The sequence below is a fragment of the Ranitomeya imitator genome, chromosome 4 (genome assembly GCF_032444005.1).
Source record: "Ranitomeya imitator isolate aRanImi1 chromosome 4, aRanImi1.pri, whole genome shotgun sequence".
Classification (NCBI taxonomy): Eukaryota; Metazoa; Chordata; class Amphibia; order Anura; family Dendrobatidae; genus Ranitomeya; species Ranitomeya imitator.
In genome coordinates, this window is record NC_091285.1 from 222,913,599 (window position 1) to 222,934,005 (window position 20,407).

Here is a 20,407-nt window from a genome sequence, read left to right on the forward strand (position 1 = left end):
GCACAGAGCACATCCAATATTATGGTTATCAGATAAGGTGCGTTTAATAACGCATATTGCGTTTTGGGATTTACAATTAACATTGGTTATTGCTATAAAACTGAGAATTCTTATGATTAGAAAATCGAGTGCACTGACATGTATGTTTTCAGGTTTTACAACGTCCAGCTCTTTATGGCAAAGCCAGGTCATATTTCAATTATCTACAATATATTATTCAGGGAATAATAAAAACGTATGAAATGCGGCAAATTGTACTTCAATAACCATGTGACTAGAATACTGAAGAAGCAAACTTTTGTTTTACGGACTGATGTGGGTTGGCGTAGTGGTATTACAACCACTAGCGGCAGCAATGGCATGTTGCATAGTCAGGAATAGCCAGAGGTTGGTACACTGGAGCAGCAGTATAGTCTTGGATGAAGCTGTAGGTGAAAGGAAAGCTTGACTAAGGCTGTGTGCACACGTTGCGTTTTTTTCACGGTTTTTCCCACTAAAAACGCTATAAAACCGCAAAAAACGCATACAATAAGCATCCCATCATTTAGAATGAATTCCGCATGTTTTGTGCGCATGATGCGTTTTTTTCCGCAAAAAAAACGCATCGCGGTAAAAACCGCAGCATGTTCATTAATTTTGCGGTTTTTTTTTTTGCGGATTTCCCACTACAAAATGCATTGGGAAGTGTCCGGAAAAAAACGCGTCAAAAACACGTAAAAAAAGCGGCAAAATCGCGGCAAAAACACATGCGGTTTTCTTGCGGAAAATGTCCGGGTTTTCTCAGGAGTTTTCTGCGAGAAATCCTGAACGTGTGCACATAGCCTTAAGGCTGTGAGCTCAATAATCTTTCAAGGAAGGAAGTGCAATGCCAGGTTTAAGTCGGGTGTTCAGTCAGGAGATTACAAGATGGAGCCAGTTGGGAATTGCACAGGTAGTAGTATCTGTGTTAGCAAGGAACTGTCCAGCGAGCTGAAGTAGCTCAAAGTGAAGAGCTCGGACCTGGTGCATCAGAGCTGCTGGGTTCGAGTCCTGACTTTGTGTTAAAGGGAATCTGTCACCTTCTTGGGCATGCCTAAGCTATTAATATGGGCATACAGGTACTAGAATACTTAACATAGTCCTACCTGTTTACCTCATATCTGCTGTCTTGGCCGTCAGAAATCATCTTTTAATCCTTTATGTTAATCCCTTTTTCTAGGCTTTGGGGCGTGTGGTGCCGGAAAGAAAACTCTGCCCTTGTCTTCATTTGTGTGCATCAGCATCACGGGGACCTGTGACATCTAGTGGTTGTCCCACACTTGCGCCCTGAAGTAGCGATAGTCCGCCCTCGCTATTGTAGGGCGCAGGCACGGGATAACCACTAGACGTCACAGGGACGTGTGACGCTGATGGGAGACGACAGGCATGCAAATGAAGACAGAAGGCAAAGTTTTCTTCCCAACACCATACGCCTCAAAGCCTGGAAGAACGGATTAACATAAAGGATTAAAAGATGATTTCTGAAGAACAAGACCGCAGATCTGAGGCATACAGGTATGACTATGTTAAAGTATTCTAGTACCTGTTTGCCCATATTAATAGCTTAGGCGCGTCCAAGGGGGTGACAGATTCCCTATAACCAAACTTTTTGTTTGTCTTAAAACATTTGACCAGAATTGTACACTGGCTGAGCCGCTGATTTCACTGATTGACCGCAGCAGTGTCGATATGATGTCACTGTCAGTGCCAGACAGTGGGAGCAGAGGCGGAGATACTGGAAGGGGGGTACAGTGCAGTTTATTTTATGCTAACTGCATTCGGGGACAAAATTTACTTTCCCAAGTGTGAATGTTCTGTAAATTTGAGCTACATTCATTTTAGGGTGGTTATACACCTCAGCTGGCTGTCTTCAAAGGTCCTTTCAGCCAACACTTATTCTTCCTGACTACCTGAAGTACTATTCTAAGCCAAGAGTGCACGTTTTCTTAATAGAGAGAGGTTTCAGGCATTTGCATATTTCTCACACGAATTGAGAGTCGGGCATGTTGAACATGCTCAACATGCACAATCCTTCTTCTCCCTTACATCTGCCATTGGATGGCTGGCTGGTCCTACTCCGATCATTGGTTCTCGCCTATGTTCATTTGATGTGTATAATCACCTTTAGATGAGCACTAAAGTGATAGACCCTGAAAAGCACTGCCCCCCAACCCCCCTCATGTTCTTAGTATAAAAAAACATTACTTCAGGACATGTACAAATGCCACCTTCTGTCATCTATATATATATGAGGCATCGTGATTACTCGCTAATCCCGCCCCCTGCACAGTAGCTCCGCCCCACCACATCATCACACATAATCCCGCCCGCACCCCATTACCACACACAATCCCGCCCCCACCACATTACCACACACAATCCCGCCCCCACCACATTACAACACACAATCCGCACCACATCACCACACATAGTCCCGCCCCCCACCACCACACATAATCCCGCCTGCCCACCACATCACCACACATAATCCCGCCCCACCCCATTACCACACATAATCACACCCCCACCACATCACCACACATAATCCCGCCCCCACCCCATTATCACACATAATCACACCCCCACCACATCACCACACATAATCCCGCCCCCCACCACATTGCCACACATAATCCCGCCCCCCCCACATTACCACACGAGGCTCCGTCGCCACACATTACCACACGAGGCTCCGTCGCCGCACATTACCACACGAGGCTCCGTCCCCGCACATTACCACACGAGTCTCCGTCCCCGCACATTACCACACGAGGCTCCGTCCCTGCACATTACCACATGAGGCTCCCTCCCCGCACATTACCACACGAGGCTCCCTCCCCGCACATTACCACACGAGGCTCCCTCCCCGCACATTACCACACGAGGCTCCCTCCCCGCACATTACCACACGAGGCTCCCTCCCCGCACATTACCACACGAGGCTCCCTCCCCGCACATTACCACACGAGGCTCCGTCCCCACACATTACCACACGAGGCTCCCTCCCCGCACATTACCACACGAGGCTCCGTCCTCACACATGTGATTGTGTTTGCAGAGAAATTTTAACTTAATTTATGTTTCGTTATGAAATTTGTTTAGATGCTGGAATGAATAAAAAACGCACATCTTACTGAATCCAGTTTGTTTTTGATTTTACACTGTGAATAAAATGTATTATTAGTATTATTCAGATTTTTAATGATTATTATTGTTATTAACTTCATTTTAAGTTAATTTACCACCTGCGTAAGCGCTATTGAATGTTGTCATTATTTACTTTACCAATTATTTAATTTACCAGCAGCGTTAATTAGATAGTAATGAGCGTGCCGAGCGTTAGCTGGCTGGAAACAGCTAGTTTATTAAAGTTGCCTTATTAAAGGGAACCTGTCACCCCGTTTTTTGAGATTGAGCTATAAATACTGTTAAATAGGGCCTGCGCTGTGCGTTACTATAGTGTATGTAGTGTACCCTGATTCCCCATGTATGCTGAGAAATACATTACCAAAGTCGCCTTTTTCGCCTGTCAATCAGGCTGGTCTGGTCAGGTGGGCGTGTTCACAGCGCTCTTTTCTTCCCCAGCTTTCCGTTGGTGGCGTAGTGGTGTGCGCATGTCCAGAGTTCCGACTTCCCTGCGCCCACGTGAAGACACAGCGCGCGATCTGCGCTGTAATCCCTTGCATCGGTGGGGGCGGCCATCTTCCTGGGGCCGCGCGTGCGCAGATGGAGTGCTCTGCTGCACGGGGCTTCAGGAAAATGGCCGCGGGATGCCGCGCGTGCGCATTAGAGATCGCGGCGGCCATTTTCCCAAAGCCGAGATGCAAACTCGGCTTTGGGAAAATGGCCGCCGCGATCTCTAATGCGCACGCGCGGCATCCCGCGGCCATTTTCCTGAAGCCCCGTGCAGCAGAGCACTCCATCTGCGCACGCGCGGCCCCAGGAAGATGGCCGCCCCCACCGATGCAAGGGATTACAGCGCAGATCGCGCGCTGTGTCTTCACGTGGGCGCAGGGAAGTCGGAACTCTGGACATGCGCACACCACTACGCCACCAACGGAAAGCTGGGGAAGAAAAGAGCGCTGTGAACACGCCCACCTGACCAGACCAGCCTGATTGACAGGCGAAAAAGGCGACTTTGGTAATGTATTTCTCAGCATACATGGGGAATCAGGGTACACTACATACACTATAGTAACGCACAGCGCAGGCCCTATTTAACAGTATTTATAGCTCAATCTCAAAAAACGGGGTGACAGGTTCCCTTTAACCTTTTGCTCCATCCTTTAGTCAGATGATGATGATTATAAAATATGTAATGGTAATTATTTGTCATAGACACTAGCCTATCAAGATGGCTCCAACTCTAGATTGGGGAAAGCTGATGAAGGTCGATCCTGACTTGCTTCCTAATGAAGAAAGGTTAGCAGGGAAGATACAGAAGATGTTGGTTCAGGTAAGTGCCTCTTTCTCAGTCCCGTGTTTGACAATTGGCGGAATGCTTAGTTGGTGTAATTCTTCCCTGTTGTGCTAGTATACTGATGCCCACATGTGTATTTCTGTCCATTTATCTTGAAATGGAATCTGACACCTGGGTTTTACTACCCCAACTGAGAGCAGCATGATGGAGAGGCAGAGACCCCATTCCAGTGATATGTCACTTACTGGGATGCTTTCTGTAGTTTTGATGAAATCAGTTTTTTAATCTGTCTTCCATGTCAGCACCACAAGAGAGGGGATCCACCCTTCAAGGTCAGGAAACCTACAGACATAAAAGTGTGGCATCTCTCCCACGCGTCAGTTGGTTTCCTGTCCTTGCTGGGTAAACCTCTTCAGATATACCTGTGAAGGTAAATGATTTATCGAATTCCCAGGCCCGGCCAGTCGGTTCAGGCAGCGGGGGTCCCCTGCCTCGGCCGGTGCGGGGTCCTAGAAGCACCACAGTTGGTCCTGGGTGCACTGCACAATAGTGAGTGGAGCAGTGTCTGGGGAGGATAACCAGCTCCGGATGGTCAACTCCTGAAGACAGGTGCGTATACCTGGAGCTTGCCAGTGGTGTCTCCTGTGTGTGGCGTGCTCTGGAGCGACTGGCCCTGATGTCGTGCGGCGAGTCCTGTAGTACTTCCGGCCCGGTGGCGTGTCCAGAGTTGTCTGGGGCGGAGCTGCGGGGCGTGTCCGGTGACGCAGCCAGGGCATGCCCTGATGGCGCGGCTGTAGGGTTCCGTGGTGACGTTGCCGGGGCACAATGGTGTCGCATCTGGAAGCGGGCTCTGTGGCGTGGCCAGGATGTCCGGATCCATCGGCATGATGACCAGCGGTCTCCGGGGGGGCGGGGCACTCCGGGGGCGCTACTAGTGAGCTCTGGGGAAGGGCTCCAAAATGGCGCTTTGGACCAGGTGACCTGCTGACCCGGATTTCCGGGGGTATCGGATGGGGGCGTGCCCAGCATTTAAAAAGTGCACATGCACAGACCTCTTTGCTTCTGGGCCTAATCCTTGTTCTGAAAGGATGGCGTTAGGTGAGCAGCAGATCCTGTATAGCAGCAGTAGCAGCGGCCGCTCGGTCATAAGCCCCGTGCATCCCGGCGACGACTCCGTGATGTGTGGGAAGTGGCCGTGTAAGTGAGAGTCTAGACTCTGCAGAAAGGTCCAGTCTGAGGAGCTCCAGCAGAGTGGACAATCGTGGACAACAGCCTCCAAAGGAAAGTCCTTCGGCTGAGATGTGTCCCAACCCCCATAATCCGTAATTCATTTGATTTTCACTGGTAAGTGATCTTTGTGAAAGTTCACTTGGTGATGTAGTCTTCCCCTTTTTCTCCTGATCCTGCCAGGGAAAGAAGTGAACAATAGAATGTGCACTTTGCAGGTCTTCCCTCTATCCAAAGAAGTTATGTCAGTCTTGTATCCAGCAGACGGTAGCAGAGGAGACACCTAAGTGTCTAAGGTCTAAAGGTACCGTCACACTAAGCGACGCTGCAGCGATGCTGACAACGATGCCGATCGCTGCAGCGTCGCTGTTTGGTCGCTGGAGAGCTGTCACACAGACAGCTCTCCAGCGACCAATAATCCCGAAGTCCCCGGGTAACCAGGGTAAACATCGGGTTACTAAGTGCAGGGCTGCGCTTAGTAACCCGATGTTTACCCTGGTTACCAGCGTAAAAGTAAAGAAAAACAAACACTACAGTCTTACCTTCCGCTGTCTGTCCTCCGGCGCTGTGCTCTCCTCTGCACTGTGTAAGCACAGCGGCCGGAAAGCACAGCGGTGACGTCACCGCTGTGCTCTGCTTTCCGGCTGGCCGGCGCTCACAGTGCAGACTGCAGAGAAGCACAGCGCCGGGGACAGACAGCGGAAGGTAAGTATGTAGTGTTTTTTTTTTTTTTACTTTTACGCTGGTAACCAGGGTAAACATCGGGTTACTAAGCGCGGCCCTGCGCTTAGTAACCCGATATTTACCCTGGTTACCAGTGAAGACATCGCTGGATCGGCGTCACACACGCCGATCCAGCGATGTCAGCGGGAGATCCAGCGACGAAATAAAGTTCTGGACTTTCCCCAGCAACCAACAATCTCGCAACAGGGGCCTGATCGTTGGTCGCTGTCACACACAACGATTTTGTTAACGATATCGTTGCTACGTCACAAAAAGCAACGATATCGTTAACGATATCGTTCAGTGTGACGGTACCTTAAGGGAAATTATTAGGACGGAGGTTTAGGAGTCCATGATGTCCCTGTCCCAAGGAGAGACCTATAAGGGGAAAGGAAAAAAGAAGAAAGACTAGATACCCGGAATCGGACGCTGCTACTGACTTTTTTAGGGGTGAGGATTCTTCCAGGTTATCTTCACCAGCGTCTTCTTCTGTCAGAGGATGACTCTGGCCGATTCAGTTTCCCCATAGATCGGGTGGATAAATTGGTGAAAGCGGTCAGAAATACTATGAGGATAGAGACAAAACCTGAGTGATCTGTTCAGGATGTTATGTTTGGGGGACTAGACCAGAGGAAGCGCAGAGCCTTCCCCTTGAATTATAAAATCCACTCTCTGGTCCGACGGGAGTGGAAGAGACCAGAGAGATAATGTCCCTTCCTCCAACGTTTAAAAACAGATATCCCTTTGGCGACCCAGTGTCAACTTCTTGGGATAAGTCCCCGAAACGTGATGCAGCCAAGGCATAAAAAAAATCATCTCTGCCCTTTGAGGATATGGGGACTTTAAAGGACCTGCTGGATAAAAAGGCGGACACCTTCCTTAAAGGCACCTGGGACATGTCGGCAGCAGCTCTAAGGCCAGCGGTAGCGTCTACATGTACGGCTAGGTCTATGATGATCATGAGTAAAACTGCCTAGTGCAGTCAAAACGCGTCGACTGGGTCATGTCAACCATGCAATTTTTTCTTTTGTATGCACCATATTTTCTTTTGAAAAATAAATAGAAAAAGAAAAGAAAAATCCAGCCCTGTTGAGCTGGACTCCAATTTTTTTCTATTTTCCTTGATGTGAGGCCAGGGCGAAGCCGGTGTCTGAACCCCAGGTGGATAAGCATAGAGCAACTGGGTGAGGTGGAATCAAGTTTTTATAACTATGATGATCTGGTTGGATCAGTTAGAGACTCAACTGAAGATTAAGACTTCTAGAGAGACTATTCTGGATTAATTACCAATGATACAGGGTGCCGCAGTGTTCTTATTAGATGCCTCAACTGACTTGGTCAGGTTGGCAACAAAATCTGCGGCCCTCTCAAATACAGCCAGGAGAGTACTGTGGCTGAAATGCTGGCCCGGGGACATTCAGGCCAGGTCTAAATTTTGCGCTATACCATCCGAGGGGGGGTACCTGTTTGGACTTGTCCTAGACGAGCTAATTGGGGAAGGCATGGGACGATAAAAAGAAATTTCCCAGTCTGTCGATTCCCTCCTACAGGCGTCCATTCAGTAGGAGAAAATTTAACCGTGGAAAGCCTTCCAGGGACTGAGCCAAGTGGCATGATAGAAGGTGGAAAGATAAGGTTTGGGAGCTCCTCGTAGCAGCATAAAAATCCACCCCAATGACTTTTGACCTTCTACCCTTCCTGGTGTGGAATATCCAATAGTGACTGGGTTCGTAGCCTGATAACATCAGGGCTGAAGTTAGAGTCTCTTTCAATCCCACTGGACAGATTCATGACAACCTCTTCTCAGTCTTCCTCCACGGAACAAGCCCTGGAAGCAGAGGTCCTGGAGCTGTTGCGTAAAGCTGTCCTGGCTGGGGTTCCCTTACATGAAGGGGGTAAAGGGGGAAATAAAACCCTTCTTCTGATTCGGAGGTCAGACGTCTCCTTTAGAACTATTATTAACCTGAAAACACTAAGTCAGTTCTTCAAGGTACGCCCCTTCAAAATGAAGTTAACTAGATCAGCAATAAAGCTTATCTTTGAAAACTGTTTCATAGTACGCATCCTTGAGATCCAATATCATGTGCCCGTACTTGTGGAACACCAGCGTTTCCTCAGGGTGGTGGTGGTCATAGAAGGCACAATTAGGCATTTTCAGTTCAGAGCTCTCCCCTTTGGTCTGGCCATTGCCCTTCCGGTCTTCACGAAAGTGGTAGCAGAGGTCATGGCTTATCTTCATGAAACCAATGCCTTGATTATTCCCTACCTGGATGATTTTCTTATTGTAGGCATGTCAGCTGATCATTGCTCGACGCAATTAAAAAAATAAATAAATAATGGCAACCTTGGAACGCTTGCGGTTGCTTTTGAACATTAAGAAATTGCGCCTAAAGCCCCTTAAAGTGCATGAATTCCTAGGGCTAATTCTAGATTCAGAGATTCAAGAGTTTTCTTCCATCCAGTAAATTGGATAACTTTCAACATCAGGGTCATCATGTCAGTCCTCCACGACAATCAAGTGATGGTGGCCTACATCAGCCACCATGGGGAAACCTGGTCCAGACCCTTAATGGAGGTGGCAGATCGATTATTTCAAGTAGCGCAAAACTATTTTCTATCACTGACTGCTCTTCACATAAAAGAAAATATCAGAGCAGACTTATTGAGCCGCAACCTATTTAGGCAGGGAGAGTAGGTACTGAATGATTCCATCTTCAAGAAGATTGTGCGGATGTGGGGTTGTCCAGACATAGACCAATCGATGCCAAAAAGAACAGAAAGGTGAAGCAGTTCTGTTCTCTCAACCCCAGAGAAAAAACACTGGTGGTGAATGTCTTCCTGATCAGGTGGAACTTCGAGCTAGCTTAGGCTTTTCCCTCTTTCTTCTGTTGCCACAGGGTAGTGAGAAAGGTCAGAGAAGACAGGGCAAGGATTATTGTGGTTGCCCCGTTAGGCCCAGAAGGGCATGGTTTTCATGGCTAAGGACCATGTTGATCACCGAGACTTGGGTGCTACTGGAGCTCCCGCATCTCCTCTCACAGTGGTCAGTCTGCCATCCATGAGTGACAGGGCTTCAGCTGATGGCGTGGAATTTGAAAGGTCATTGCTGAGGAGGAAAAATGGTTTTCTCCTAATTTGATAGCCACTCTTCTAAAGAGTAGGAAGGTGGTCACAACCAAAATCTACGCCAGAACCTGGAAAATGTTTTTGTCCACCTCAAATTGTGGCATCGGGGGGAGGTCCCAATAGGTCAGATTTTAGAGTGCCTTCAGAAATGGCTTGAAATGTGTCTATCCACGAATACTCTTAAAGTCCAGGTATTAGCCCTGGGGGCCCTGTTTAGCTATGATCTCGCGGGGATTTACTGGATAGCTAGATTTATTAAGGCGTCAAGTAGATCTAGGTCCATCCTTAAGGAGAAAATAATGCCGTGGGACCTGAACTTCGTCCTGACAGCTTTGCCAGGTTTCCCATTGAGCCCCTTGAATCGGCCCCAACAAAAGTGCTTTCCCTTAAAGTAGCTCTCCTGGTAGCATTAACATCTGTCGGAAGGGTGAGTGACATTCGGGCTCTTTCTAGGCTACCACCATATACCCAGTTCCTAAAGCATGGGGTTATCCTAAAGCTAGATCTATCTTACTTGCCAAAGGTAGCCTCCAAATTTCATAGACTGCAGGAAATAGTTCTCCCTTCCTATCTTCCCAATCCTAAGAACCAAAAAGAATTAAAGCTTCATACACTTGATGTTAGAAGTTGCCTGTTGGAGTATGTGTCAGTCACTCATCCTTGGAAAAAGGATAATTCCTTATGTCCTTCCAGGGGGCTAGAAAGGTTCTTAGGGTGTCAAAAAGCACTTTAGCTTGATTAGGGAGGCTGTACTGTTAGCTTATGTGTCAAGTGACAAGACATCACCAGAAGGTCTGAAGGCTCACTCCATACTGGCAATGGCAGCCTCTTTGGCGGAAAGATCGGAGGTCTCGATTGAGCAGATGTGTAAGGCAGGTTCATGGTCTTCCCTTTCCAACTTTTATAAGCATTATAGGCTGGATATGGGTGCCTCTTCCGATCTCACATTTGGGTTAAGGGTGCTTCAAGCTGTAGTTTCTCCCTGAATTTCTTACCTCTCTGTAATTCTCTCGTGGTGCTGTCATGGGAGACCGAATAAAGTCTTAGTTACTTAGAGATAATGTTATTTTTCGGAGCCCATGACGGCACTCCCTTCGTGTGTGTGTGTGTGAGCACTTCTTCCCCTTGTAAGTATTCATGATTGTGTAATCATCTGGTGTTAGGTGTATTGTATGCCGATAACCTTGGGAGGTCCTCTCGTGCTCTGTGATCCAACTGATGCGTGGTAGAGGTGCCGCCCTTTTATGTCTGTAGGTTTCCTGTCCTTGAAGGGCGGAACACCTCTCTCATGGTGCTGTCATGGGCTCTGAAAAACACTGTTATCGGTAAGTAACTAGGACTAGTAACTGCTGCAGATCTTTCAGTGCTCAGCTCTGTATAATCCCGTCCACAGCACTGATTGTCATCTAGATAGAAGGGAGATGGGGAGGAGCTCGGACTATAGCTCTTCCATATACATACAATTATATCAATAGCAGCAGCTATCTCCTAACTCAGTAATGGGTGCGCCTGTCTCCACAGAATACAGATTTTTACCTCAGAATTGAAAATTTTGATAACGACGGATCAGAGAAAGAAGCAGATTTCTTTGATAAGATATATTACAAAGTTGCTTATTTTCGTGTGTAATATTTATGAAATAAAAATTAAAATGACGATTACGCTTTAAAGCAGGGGTCCCCAACCTGTAGCTCCGGAGCCACATGTAGCTCGGGGTCCCATGAAAAGTGGCTCGCGGCTGTCTGCCAGCTTGGTGCATTAGCTCCAGTTCTAGCAAACAGGTATGAAGAGCACCTCTGAAAATGGTGAATTTTGTGAGCAGCCCTGCACAGAAGAGCAGACCTGGATGCACATGGACTGGTCTTAGGGGTTTTGAGATGATTTAAGTATGGTACTCTGGAGACAAGATGATACCACCTGTCAGAGGAGGTGCTTGAAGCTGGATGTGACAGTCTTGCGAGTGCTCTGTAGGAGAATACTGAATGTGTGGTATTGTAGGAACCCCTAGATCTTTGTATACTTCTTTGGTGTGATTGATTTTTGTGGAAAAACTTTGGTTACCATTATGCCTGTATTTTGGGCTTTGGTTGGCACTATTGTGAGGGGGGTGGGACCTGGATGTGGCTCGTGACCATCTCTCAAGGCTGGATGTGGCTCTCAGTCAGAAATGTTGGGGACCTCTGCTTTAAAGTAATCAACACAGAATAGTAGTCGGACCCCCATAGATATTGAGAATGGAGTTCTGAATTTTATTGTTGGAACTGAAAAGTGCCTGGAAATGCTGGCAATAGATAAGTATGGTTTTCTCTGGCGATCCCATAGTTATTAAATACACCCACTGCTTGTTTCCGACCAGACAGTTCAGAACCCAGTTCTCATGATCAGCAGGAGCTCCAGAGGTCCAACTTAACTAATCCACAAGTTGGCGATAGGCTGAGAATATCTCTTTAAGGCTATTGCCCACGTTGCAAAAATGCTGCGGAAATGTCCGCAGCATTTCTTCATCTCCCTGCCGCGGGAAAAACGCATGCGGAATTCACATGCGTTTTCCTGCAAAACACAAGCGTTTTGCAAGCGTTTTTAGCTTGCAGAATGCTTGCGCTTTTCCAAACTGAGAAGCGGCAGGACTCCGGGGGCCATCAGATGGTAAGTATATCCCTATATTTTATTTATTTTTTTTTTTTACAGGAATATGGTACCCAGAGCCTGGAGGAGAGTCTCCTCTCCTGCAGACGCTGGGTACCATCCGCACATGAAGCGCTCACTTTACACATGGTGGGCATAGCCACGTGTGTAAAGTGAGCGTTTCAATGCAATCCTATGGCGGCGGAATCGGCCTGATTCCGCAGAAATAATGAACATGCTGCGGATTTTACCGCTATGCGATTCTGCAGCGGGAAAATCCGCAGCATGGGCACAGCAACTGCGGAATCCCATAGGATTGCATGGGAATGCATTTTTAAGCATTTTTTAAGCGTTTCCGCTGCGGCGGAAACACATAAAAAATGCAACGTGGGCACACAGCCTAAAAGGATCAGCTGGGACTTTGTTTTTTTCCCTATGGGGCTTAGAACTTACTAGCAGGTAATTCTTTCCGCTCTACGGATGGTGTGTTACTGCCATCGTCATGTTGACTGACAGCTGGCTCCCCACTTTCTAACTGCAGGGAGCTGGCTATCAATCATCAGTCATCTTGACATTAGCAGTGCCACCCCGTCGACAGAGCAGAATGGAAGAGAAGGAATTGCTCTATTGATGTTACATTGCAGGAAGCAGGAAAATCGTCATCAAGAACAGTCCACGACCGCTCTGAGCTAGGAGAAATTGCCAACAAACAGGACAGGCAAGTACCTTACCTGAAAGTTCTAAGCCTCCTAGGTAAAAAAAAAAAAAAAAAAAAGTCCTTAATAAACCCTTTTAAGTATTAAATATTCAATTTCCTTTGTCTTATTACAGGTGAACAGCAGCAATTTAAAAGGAGAAACCAATGAGAATTTGATCCAGCTTTTCCGAATCACACAGTCCTTAATGAAGGTTTGAAGACACTGTTGTACTGCCATGTACTATATTACACAACCACACATTCTTACCACTTTTGGATTACACCGTTAAATGGGGTTTTTGATTTTAGATTAAGAAAGATTAGCCATTATATTAATTAAGTTCTGTAGGGTTTTTATTATACCTTCAGGTCCTCAGACATTAGTAAGTGAATGAGAACACAAACACTTTTTATCATTTTATAAGCAAATGTGTAGCTCTGACTACCTCATAGGCAGTAGACTACACTCTGTAGCACCATCTGCTTGAAGTGCTATTTTAATAATGTATTTGGAATAATTGCTGTTTTCTCTGCGGTTAGGTTCAGATGGTGCAGGTGGAGGGATAGGACACAACAATCACCAATAACTGTCACCAATCACTCAATGTGGCGACATTTTCATGGTATTGTTGGGAACTTTGATGTCAATATGCCACTTAGTGTATTGGAAGCTTTAAGGTACCGTCACACTAGACGATATCGCTAGCGATCCGTGACGTTGCAGCGTCCTGGCTAGCGATATCGTCCAGTGTGACAGGCAGCAGCGATCAGGCCCCTGCTGTGCTGTCGCTGGTCGGGGAAGAAAGTCCAGAACTTTGTTTCGTCGCTGGACTCCCCGTAGACATCGCTGAATCGGCGTGTGTGACACCGATTCAGCAATGTCTTCGCTGGTAACCAGGGTAAACATCGGGTTACTAAGCGCAGGGCCGCGCTTAGTAACCCGATGTTTACCCTGGTTACCATCGTTAAAGTAAAAAAACAACCGCTACATACTTACCTACCGCTGTCTGTCCTCGGCGCTGTGCTTCTTTGCTCTGGCTGTGAGCACAGCGGCCGGAAAGCAGAGCGGTGACGTCACCGCTCTGCTTTCCGGCTGCCCGGCGCTCACAGCCAGAGCAGAGAAGCACAGCGCCGAGGACAGACAGCGGTAGGTAAGTATGTAGCGGTTATTTTTTTACTTTTAGGATGGTAACCAGGGTAAACATCGGGTTACTAAGCGCGGCCCTGCGCTTAGTAACCCGATGTTTACCCTGGTTACCGGGGACCTCGGGATCGTTGGTCGCTGGAGAGCTGTCTGTGTGACAGCTCTCCAGCGACCAAACAGCGACGCTGCAGCGATCCGGATCGTTGTCGGTATCGCTGCAGCGTCGCTTAGTGTGACGGTACCCTTAGTGTGTTTTCAGGGATTGCCCACAAATATTTTACACTATTGTAAAAATGGGGCCCTCCTAGCTCCTGTCTTTTCAGGCTCTTGCTACAAAAGTTATCTCCCTGTTTGAAACTGGACTAGATGGAAGCCACGCTACAAAAGGAACCATGCACACAATTTTCAGTACCCTCGTGAACATCTTACTCTTGTCCAGAACCAAGTTGTTTCCATGCAGAGGCTGGACAGCAGGGTATAGCTTGCCCTACTCAGACTTGTGTCCGGAGACATATTTAGTTGAGTATTGGCCTAACTGGAATTTCCACTGAGGAACAAGCTGTAAAACAGTCTTCCTACCTTTGTAGACTTCATCATTGATGACGTATCCTTAGGAGAGGTCATCAGTGTCTGATCATTCAGGGTCCGACACCCGGCACCCCCGCCGATCAGCTGTTCTCGGTTGATTTGAATAGGAGGCGGATGCGCAGTACCCAGTCTCAGCCACTCAGAAGACAGAGCAGCTCCGCAATTGAGCATTTACGTCCGACGGCTGCCTACAATGATAGCAGCTGATCTGCGGGGGTGTTGGGTGTCGGACCCTGACCGATCAGACATTGATGACCTAACTTAAGGATAGGCCAATGATAAAGTAGTGGGCAACCTCTTTAAAGCATATTCGCAGATATATCTCATCCTCAAGACCCACATCCATCTCTAGAATAGGGTTCCTTCTTGTTCATCTGTTTTTTTGTGCTGAGACATCCTAGGTCCTGCTTGGCCACCTCTCCATTCACTCTTCGCCTGCATGTGGTGGCTGCTTCACCAGGTGGAACCAAGATGGCTACTATTTTCTCTTAAGATTCAGCCAAATTAGATGTGTAGTCAAAGGGGCACCGCAATTTCATAGCAATGCTACTGCTATGTTCTAGTGATTAGTGAGGGTCCTAAAAATTTGAAAATCTATCATGTTAATACTGAACTCTAATTCTTATATACCATTTCAAGGGTCGTATATATGCAATAATACATATGCAATGTCCTCTCATTTCCGTCTTAAATCCTGTCCCCTTAACTTGCCTTCCTAAATCTAATATTTGCAAATCTGTGCGTTTTGCAATAACACAGTATCAGACATTTTTCCCTTTTTTCTTTAATTTAATTTTTCTTTTCTATAGATAAAATCTCAGGAGGTTGAGTTTGTATTAGAAGAAGCTGGAAAGGCAGCAGAGGAGCAAGCCAAGACCGGTAAGTAGCCAGGGACTTGTATGTGCTTTTTCATAGTTCTGGGAAACTGAGGGTAAGAGCACAGGTTTAGCACATCTCCGTTCATGTTTAGGATTTGGGAGCGGTGAGGTCACAGAAAGTGGGCTCCTGATCTACCACTTATCACCTATTCAGTGTCATAGGGAAACTGTTAACTACTCTTTGCACAAACCTTAAGAGGGTAATCTGATGGAAATCTGACAGCCAAACCCTGCCCAGATATGGTGGCTAATGCCTGCACAATGTTGCTGGTAAAACTGTGGAATTACTTGCAAAATTATTCTTTCATTGGTCACCGTGCACAGACCGTGCTTTGGATATATGGATACTAAGCCTTGGGTTCAGGCTTCCATCTATACACTGGCTACAGTATTTGCTTTTTCAGTTAAAAGCCTCATCCCGGGTTTTGTTTTCTGTTCCCAAAGTAATTAGTTTGTTTCAGTTTAATGTATAAAAAGAGGTAGGTTAGTAAAATTGATCCCGCAGGGTTTCCACAGTCTTGATCACCCACGGCTGTTACAGCATAACCAGAGGTTTTACCTGTGAATCATAGCAAATATATGTGCTAGAAAATGTAGTTGTGCTTATTTCTATAACCGAGTATTTTCAGAATTGATAGGGGATAACATACTGATACTGACCCAACCACTGAGACCTCAGTGATCTCCAGAAAGGGGCTCTGTGTCCCAATAGGGTGGCTCTGCAGAGGCCAATCTTGAATGGTGCACATGCTCCATTTCAGCTCTACTTTCATTCGCTTTTACAAAAAGCAGCGTTTTTAGTGGAGAAATAGTTTTCCATAATTTTTTCATATTTTTTTTTTTTACTTAGTCTCTACTTGGAACTTTAACTTATTAGATTAGCGATCAGGTAGAAGATCTGTCAGTTTTACGCTGACACTTCACCGCATAGATCTTGCTTTAGGCCTCAGAGTCCAATTTTTCTCTTTTAAAAGGGTATCTTCCAGCAGACTTTTGTTATATAATGTGACAGCAGCATGAGGTTGGGACTGAGACCATGATTCCAGCGATGTATCACTTAGCTTACTGGGTGCAGTAATTGTGAAAATCATACAGTTTTCTCTGCTGCAGATTTAGCAGAGCTCAATTGTTGTGCTGTGTTTACCCTCACACATTAGTTCTTTTTAGAAAGTGGGGTTGCTTGCATGATAGAGCTGCAAAAAAGTCAGTACCATGAAATCCTGCCACTGCTTCTGATGGGCGGCCCATAGCTAGTATACACATAAAGCGCATAACTTCAAAAAAGGCCAATGTTGGTAATCTATTATAGTGTCTACAGTGTATTCTGCAGATTACCAACGTCTTTACTTCACCCTGATACATTCTTTTCTTTTACTAGAAAACCAACTGAGAAATAAAATGAAACAACTGGAAAATGAAATGGAGGTAAGGTTCACGATTTATTAAACACTGTTTGCCTATTTGATTTTCTCAATTTCAGCAATGTTGCTTCAGCTTTTACTGCAGTAAATCTTTATCTTCTCATATATGTTCATGATGCATACCGTATTATTCAGACTATATGACTCACTGGACCATAAGACATCCCTAGGTTTTACAGGAGGAAAATAGAAAAAAAATGTCTGCAAATATTTGTGGTCATGACACACTGTTATGGGGGTAATTCTGACACTGTTATAGGGGTAATGTCCCCCAATTCTGTACTAATGTCCACCATCCTGGTATACTGTATATGATCCCCACCTTGGTATAAATGCTCCCCCCATCTTGATATGTATGATCCCCATCCAATCCTGGTATACATCACCCCCTTTCCAGGTATACATGGTCCCCCATCCTGGTATATATGGCCCCCATCATGCTGCACACACAAAAAAATACAAACTCAATTCTACTCAGTTTGCCTCCCCTCCCTCACAGTGCGGGATCCTGTTCTGATACCGGTAGCTGACTTAATGTTACTGCCATACGCCCTCACACGCCGATGTCAGCTGCTGGAATATTCACTGCTTCCCCGTGGTGAGCAGTCGATATGTAACTCTCACAATACCTGCAATCCAATGTGTTACCAGAGCTCCTTACTCCTCCACCTTCCTTCTGGAACATAACGCCACAGATCATGGGGAGTTGCCTGGTCTGGCTTCTAATACCCGCGAGCTCCCCTGATAATATTCTTCACTGCAGTCTGAGATGAGGGGGCACGGCCTGTTCTCGCCTTCTAGTAGCAGCACTGCCCCTGATAATGTCTCCGTCACTGCAGTCTGAAATGAGGGGGCATGGCCTGTTCTCGCTTCTAGTAGCAGCACTGCCCCTGATAATGTCTCCGTCACTGCAGTCTGAAATGAGGGGGCACGGCCTGTTCCCACCTTCTAGTAGCAGCACTGCCCCTGATAATGTCTCTGTCACTGCAGTCTGAGATGAGGGGGCATGGCCTGTTCCTGCCATTTAGTAGCAGCAATCCCCTGATAATGTCTCCTTCACTGTAGTCTGAGATGAGGGGGCATGGCCTGTTCCCACCTTCTAGTAGCAGCACTGCCCCTGATAATATTCTTCACTGCAGTCTGAGATGAGGGGGCATGGCCTGTTCCCGCCTTCTAGTAGCAGCACTGCCCCTGATAATGTCTCCGTCACTGCAGTCTGAAATGAGGGGGCATGGCCTGTTCTCACCTTCTAGTAGCAGCAATCCCCCTGATAATGTCTCCTTCACTGCAGTCTGAAATGAGGGGGCATGGCCTGTTCCCGCCTTCTAGTAGCAGCACTGCTCCTGATAATGTCTCCGTCACTGCAGTCTGAGATGAGGGGGCATGGCCTGTTCCCGCCTTCTAGTAGCAGCAATCCCCCTGATAATGTCTCCGTCACTGCAGTCTGAGATGAGGGGGCATGGCCTGTTCCCTCCTTCTAGTAGCAGCACTGCCCCTGATAATGTCTCCGTCACTGCTGTCTGACATGAGGGGGCATGGCCTGTTCCCGCCTTCTAGTAGCAGCACTGTCCTTGATAATGTCTCCGTCACTGCTGTCTGAGATGAGGGGGCATGGCCTGTTCCCGCCTTCTAGTAGCAGCACTGCCCCTGATAATGTCTCCTTCACTGCAGTCTGAGATGAGGGGGCATGGCCTGTTCTCGCCTTCTAGTAGCAGCAATCCCCTGATAATGTCTCCTTCGCTGCAGTCTGACATGAGGGGGCATGGCCTGTTCCCTCCTTCTAGTAGCAGCACTGCCCCTGATAATGTCTCCTTCACTGCAGTCTGAGATGAGGGGGCATGGCCTGTTCCCGCCTTCTAGTAGCAGCACTGCTCCTCATAATGTCTCCGTCACTGCAGTCTGAGATGAGGGGGCATGGCCTGTTCCCGCCTTCTAGTAGCAGCACTGCTCCTCATAATGTCTCCGTCACTGCAGTCTGAGATGAGGGGGCATGGCCTGTTCCCACCTTCTAGTAGCAGCACTGCCCCTGATAATGTCTCCGTCACTGCAGTCTGAGATGAGGGGGCATGGCCTGTTCCCGCCTTCTAGTAGCAGCAATCCCCCTGATAATGTCTCCGTCACTGCAGTCTGAGATGAGGGGGCATGGCCTGTTCCCTCCTTCTAGTAGCAGCACTGCCCCTGATAATGTCTCCGTCACTGCTGTCTGACATGAGGGGGCATGGCCTGTTCCCGCCTTCTAGTAGCAGCACTGTCCTTGATAATGTCTCCGTCACTGCTGTCTGAGATGAGGGGGCATGGCCTGTTCCCGCCTTCTAGTAGCAGCACTGCCCCTGATAATGTCTCCTTCACTGCAGTCTGAGATGAGGGGGCATGGCCTGTTCTCGCCTTCTAGTAGCAGCAATCCCCTGATAATGTCTCCTTCGCTGCAGTCTGACATGAGGAGGCATGGCCTGTTCCCTCCTTCTAGTAGCAGCACTGCCCCTGATAATGTCTCCTTCACTGCAGTCTGAGATGAGGGGGCATGGCCTGTTCTCGCCTTCTAGTAGCAGCAATCCCCTGATAATGTCTCCTTCACTGCAGTCTGAGATGAGGGGGCATGGCCTGTTCCCTCCTTCTAGTAGCAGCACTGCCCCTGATAATGTCTCCTTCACTGCAGTCTGAGATGAGGGGGCATGGCCTGTTCCCGCCTTCTAGTAGCAGCACTGCTCCTCATAATGTCTCCGTCACTGCAGTCTGAGATGAGGGGGCATGGCCTGTTCCCGCCTTCTAGTAGCAGCACTGCTCCTCATAATGTCTCCGTCACTGCAGTCTGAGATGAGGGGGCATGGCCTGTTCCCACCTTCTAGTAGCAGCACTGCCCCTGATAATGTCTCCGTCACTGCAGTCTGAGATGAGGGGGCATGGCCTGTTCCCGCCTTCTAGTAGCAGCACTGCCCCTGATAATGTCTCCGTCACTGCTGTCTGACATGAGGGGGCACGGCCTGTTCTCGCCTTCTAGTAGCAGCACTGCCCCTGATAATGTCTCCGTCACTGCAGTCTGAGATGAGGGGGCACGGCCTGTTCTAGCCTTCTAGTAGCAGCAATCCCCCTGATAATGTCTCCGTCACTGCAGTCTGAGATGAGGGGGCATGGTCTGTTCCCGCCTTCTAGTAGCAGCACTGCCCCTGATAATGTCTCCTTTCACTGCAGTCTGAGATGAGGGGGCATGGCCTGTTCCCGCCTTCTAGTAGCAGCACTGCCCCTGATAATGTCTCCGTCACTGCAGTCTGAGATGAGGGGGCACGGCCTGTTCTCGCCTTCTAGTAGCAGCAATCCCCCTGATAATGTCTCCGTCGCTGCAGTCTGAGATGAGGGGGCATGGCCTGTTCCCGCCTTCTAGTAGCAGCACTGCCCCTGATAATGTCTCCGTCACTGAAGTCTGAGATGAGGGGGCACGGCCTGTTCCCGCCTTCTAGTAGCAGCACTGTCCCTGATAATGTCTCCGTCACTGCTGTCTGAGATGAGGGGGCATGGCCTGTTCTCGCCTTCTAGTAGCAGCAA

The 20,407-nt window shown here is 47.8% G+C and overlaps 2 protein-coding genes across 3 annotated transcripts in view; one reads left to right on the plus strand and one right to left on the minus strand.

The window, feature by feature from the left end:
• TMTC3 (transmembrane O-mannosyltransferase targeting cadherins 3) overlaps positions 1 to 5,076 on the minus strand; it is a 114,204-nt gene extending 109,128 nt beyond the window's left edge. The window contains exon 1 of the mRNA XM_069764392.1: positions 5,058 to 5,076. The gene's annotated coding sequence lies outside the window, so the exon portion shown is untranslated. The remainder of the gene's footprint in view (positions 1 to 5,057) is intronic.
• Positions 1 to 20,407, plus strand: part of CEP290 (centrosomal protein 290) — a 361,160-nt gene that overhangs the window by 5,797 nt on the left and 334,956 nt on the right. For both annotated transcript variants that reach the window (XM_069764386.1, XM_069764388.1), the window contains exons 2-5: positions 4,357 to 4,474; positions 12,971 to 13,048; positions 15,378 to 15,447; positions 16,825 to 16,871. In XM_069764386.1, the coding sequence (XP_069620487.1) occupies positions 4,373 to 4,474; positions 12,971 to 13,048; positions 15,378 to 15,447; positions 16,825 to 16,871 (297 nt within the window). In that variant the 5' untranslated portion in view covers positions 4,357 to 4,372. The remainder of the gene's footprint in view (positions 1 to 4,356; positions 4,475 to 12,970; positions 13,049 to 15,377; positions 15,448 to 16,824; positions 16,872 to 20,407) is intronic.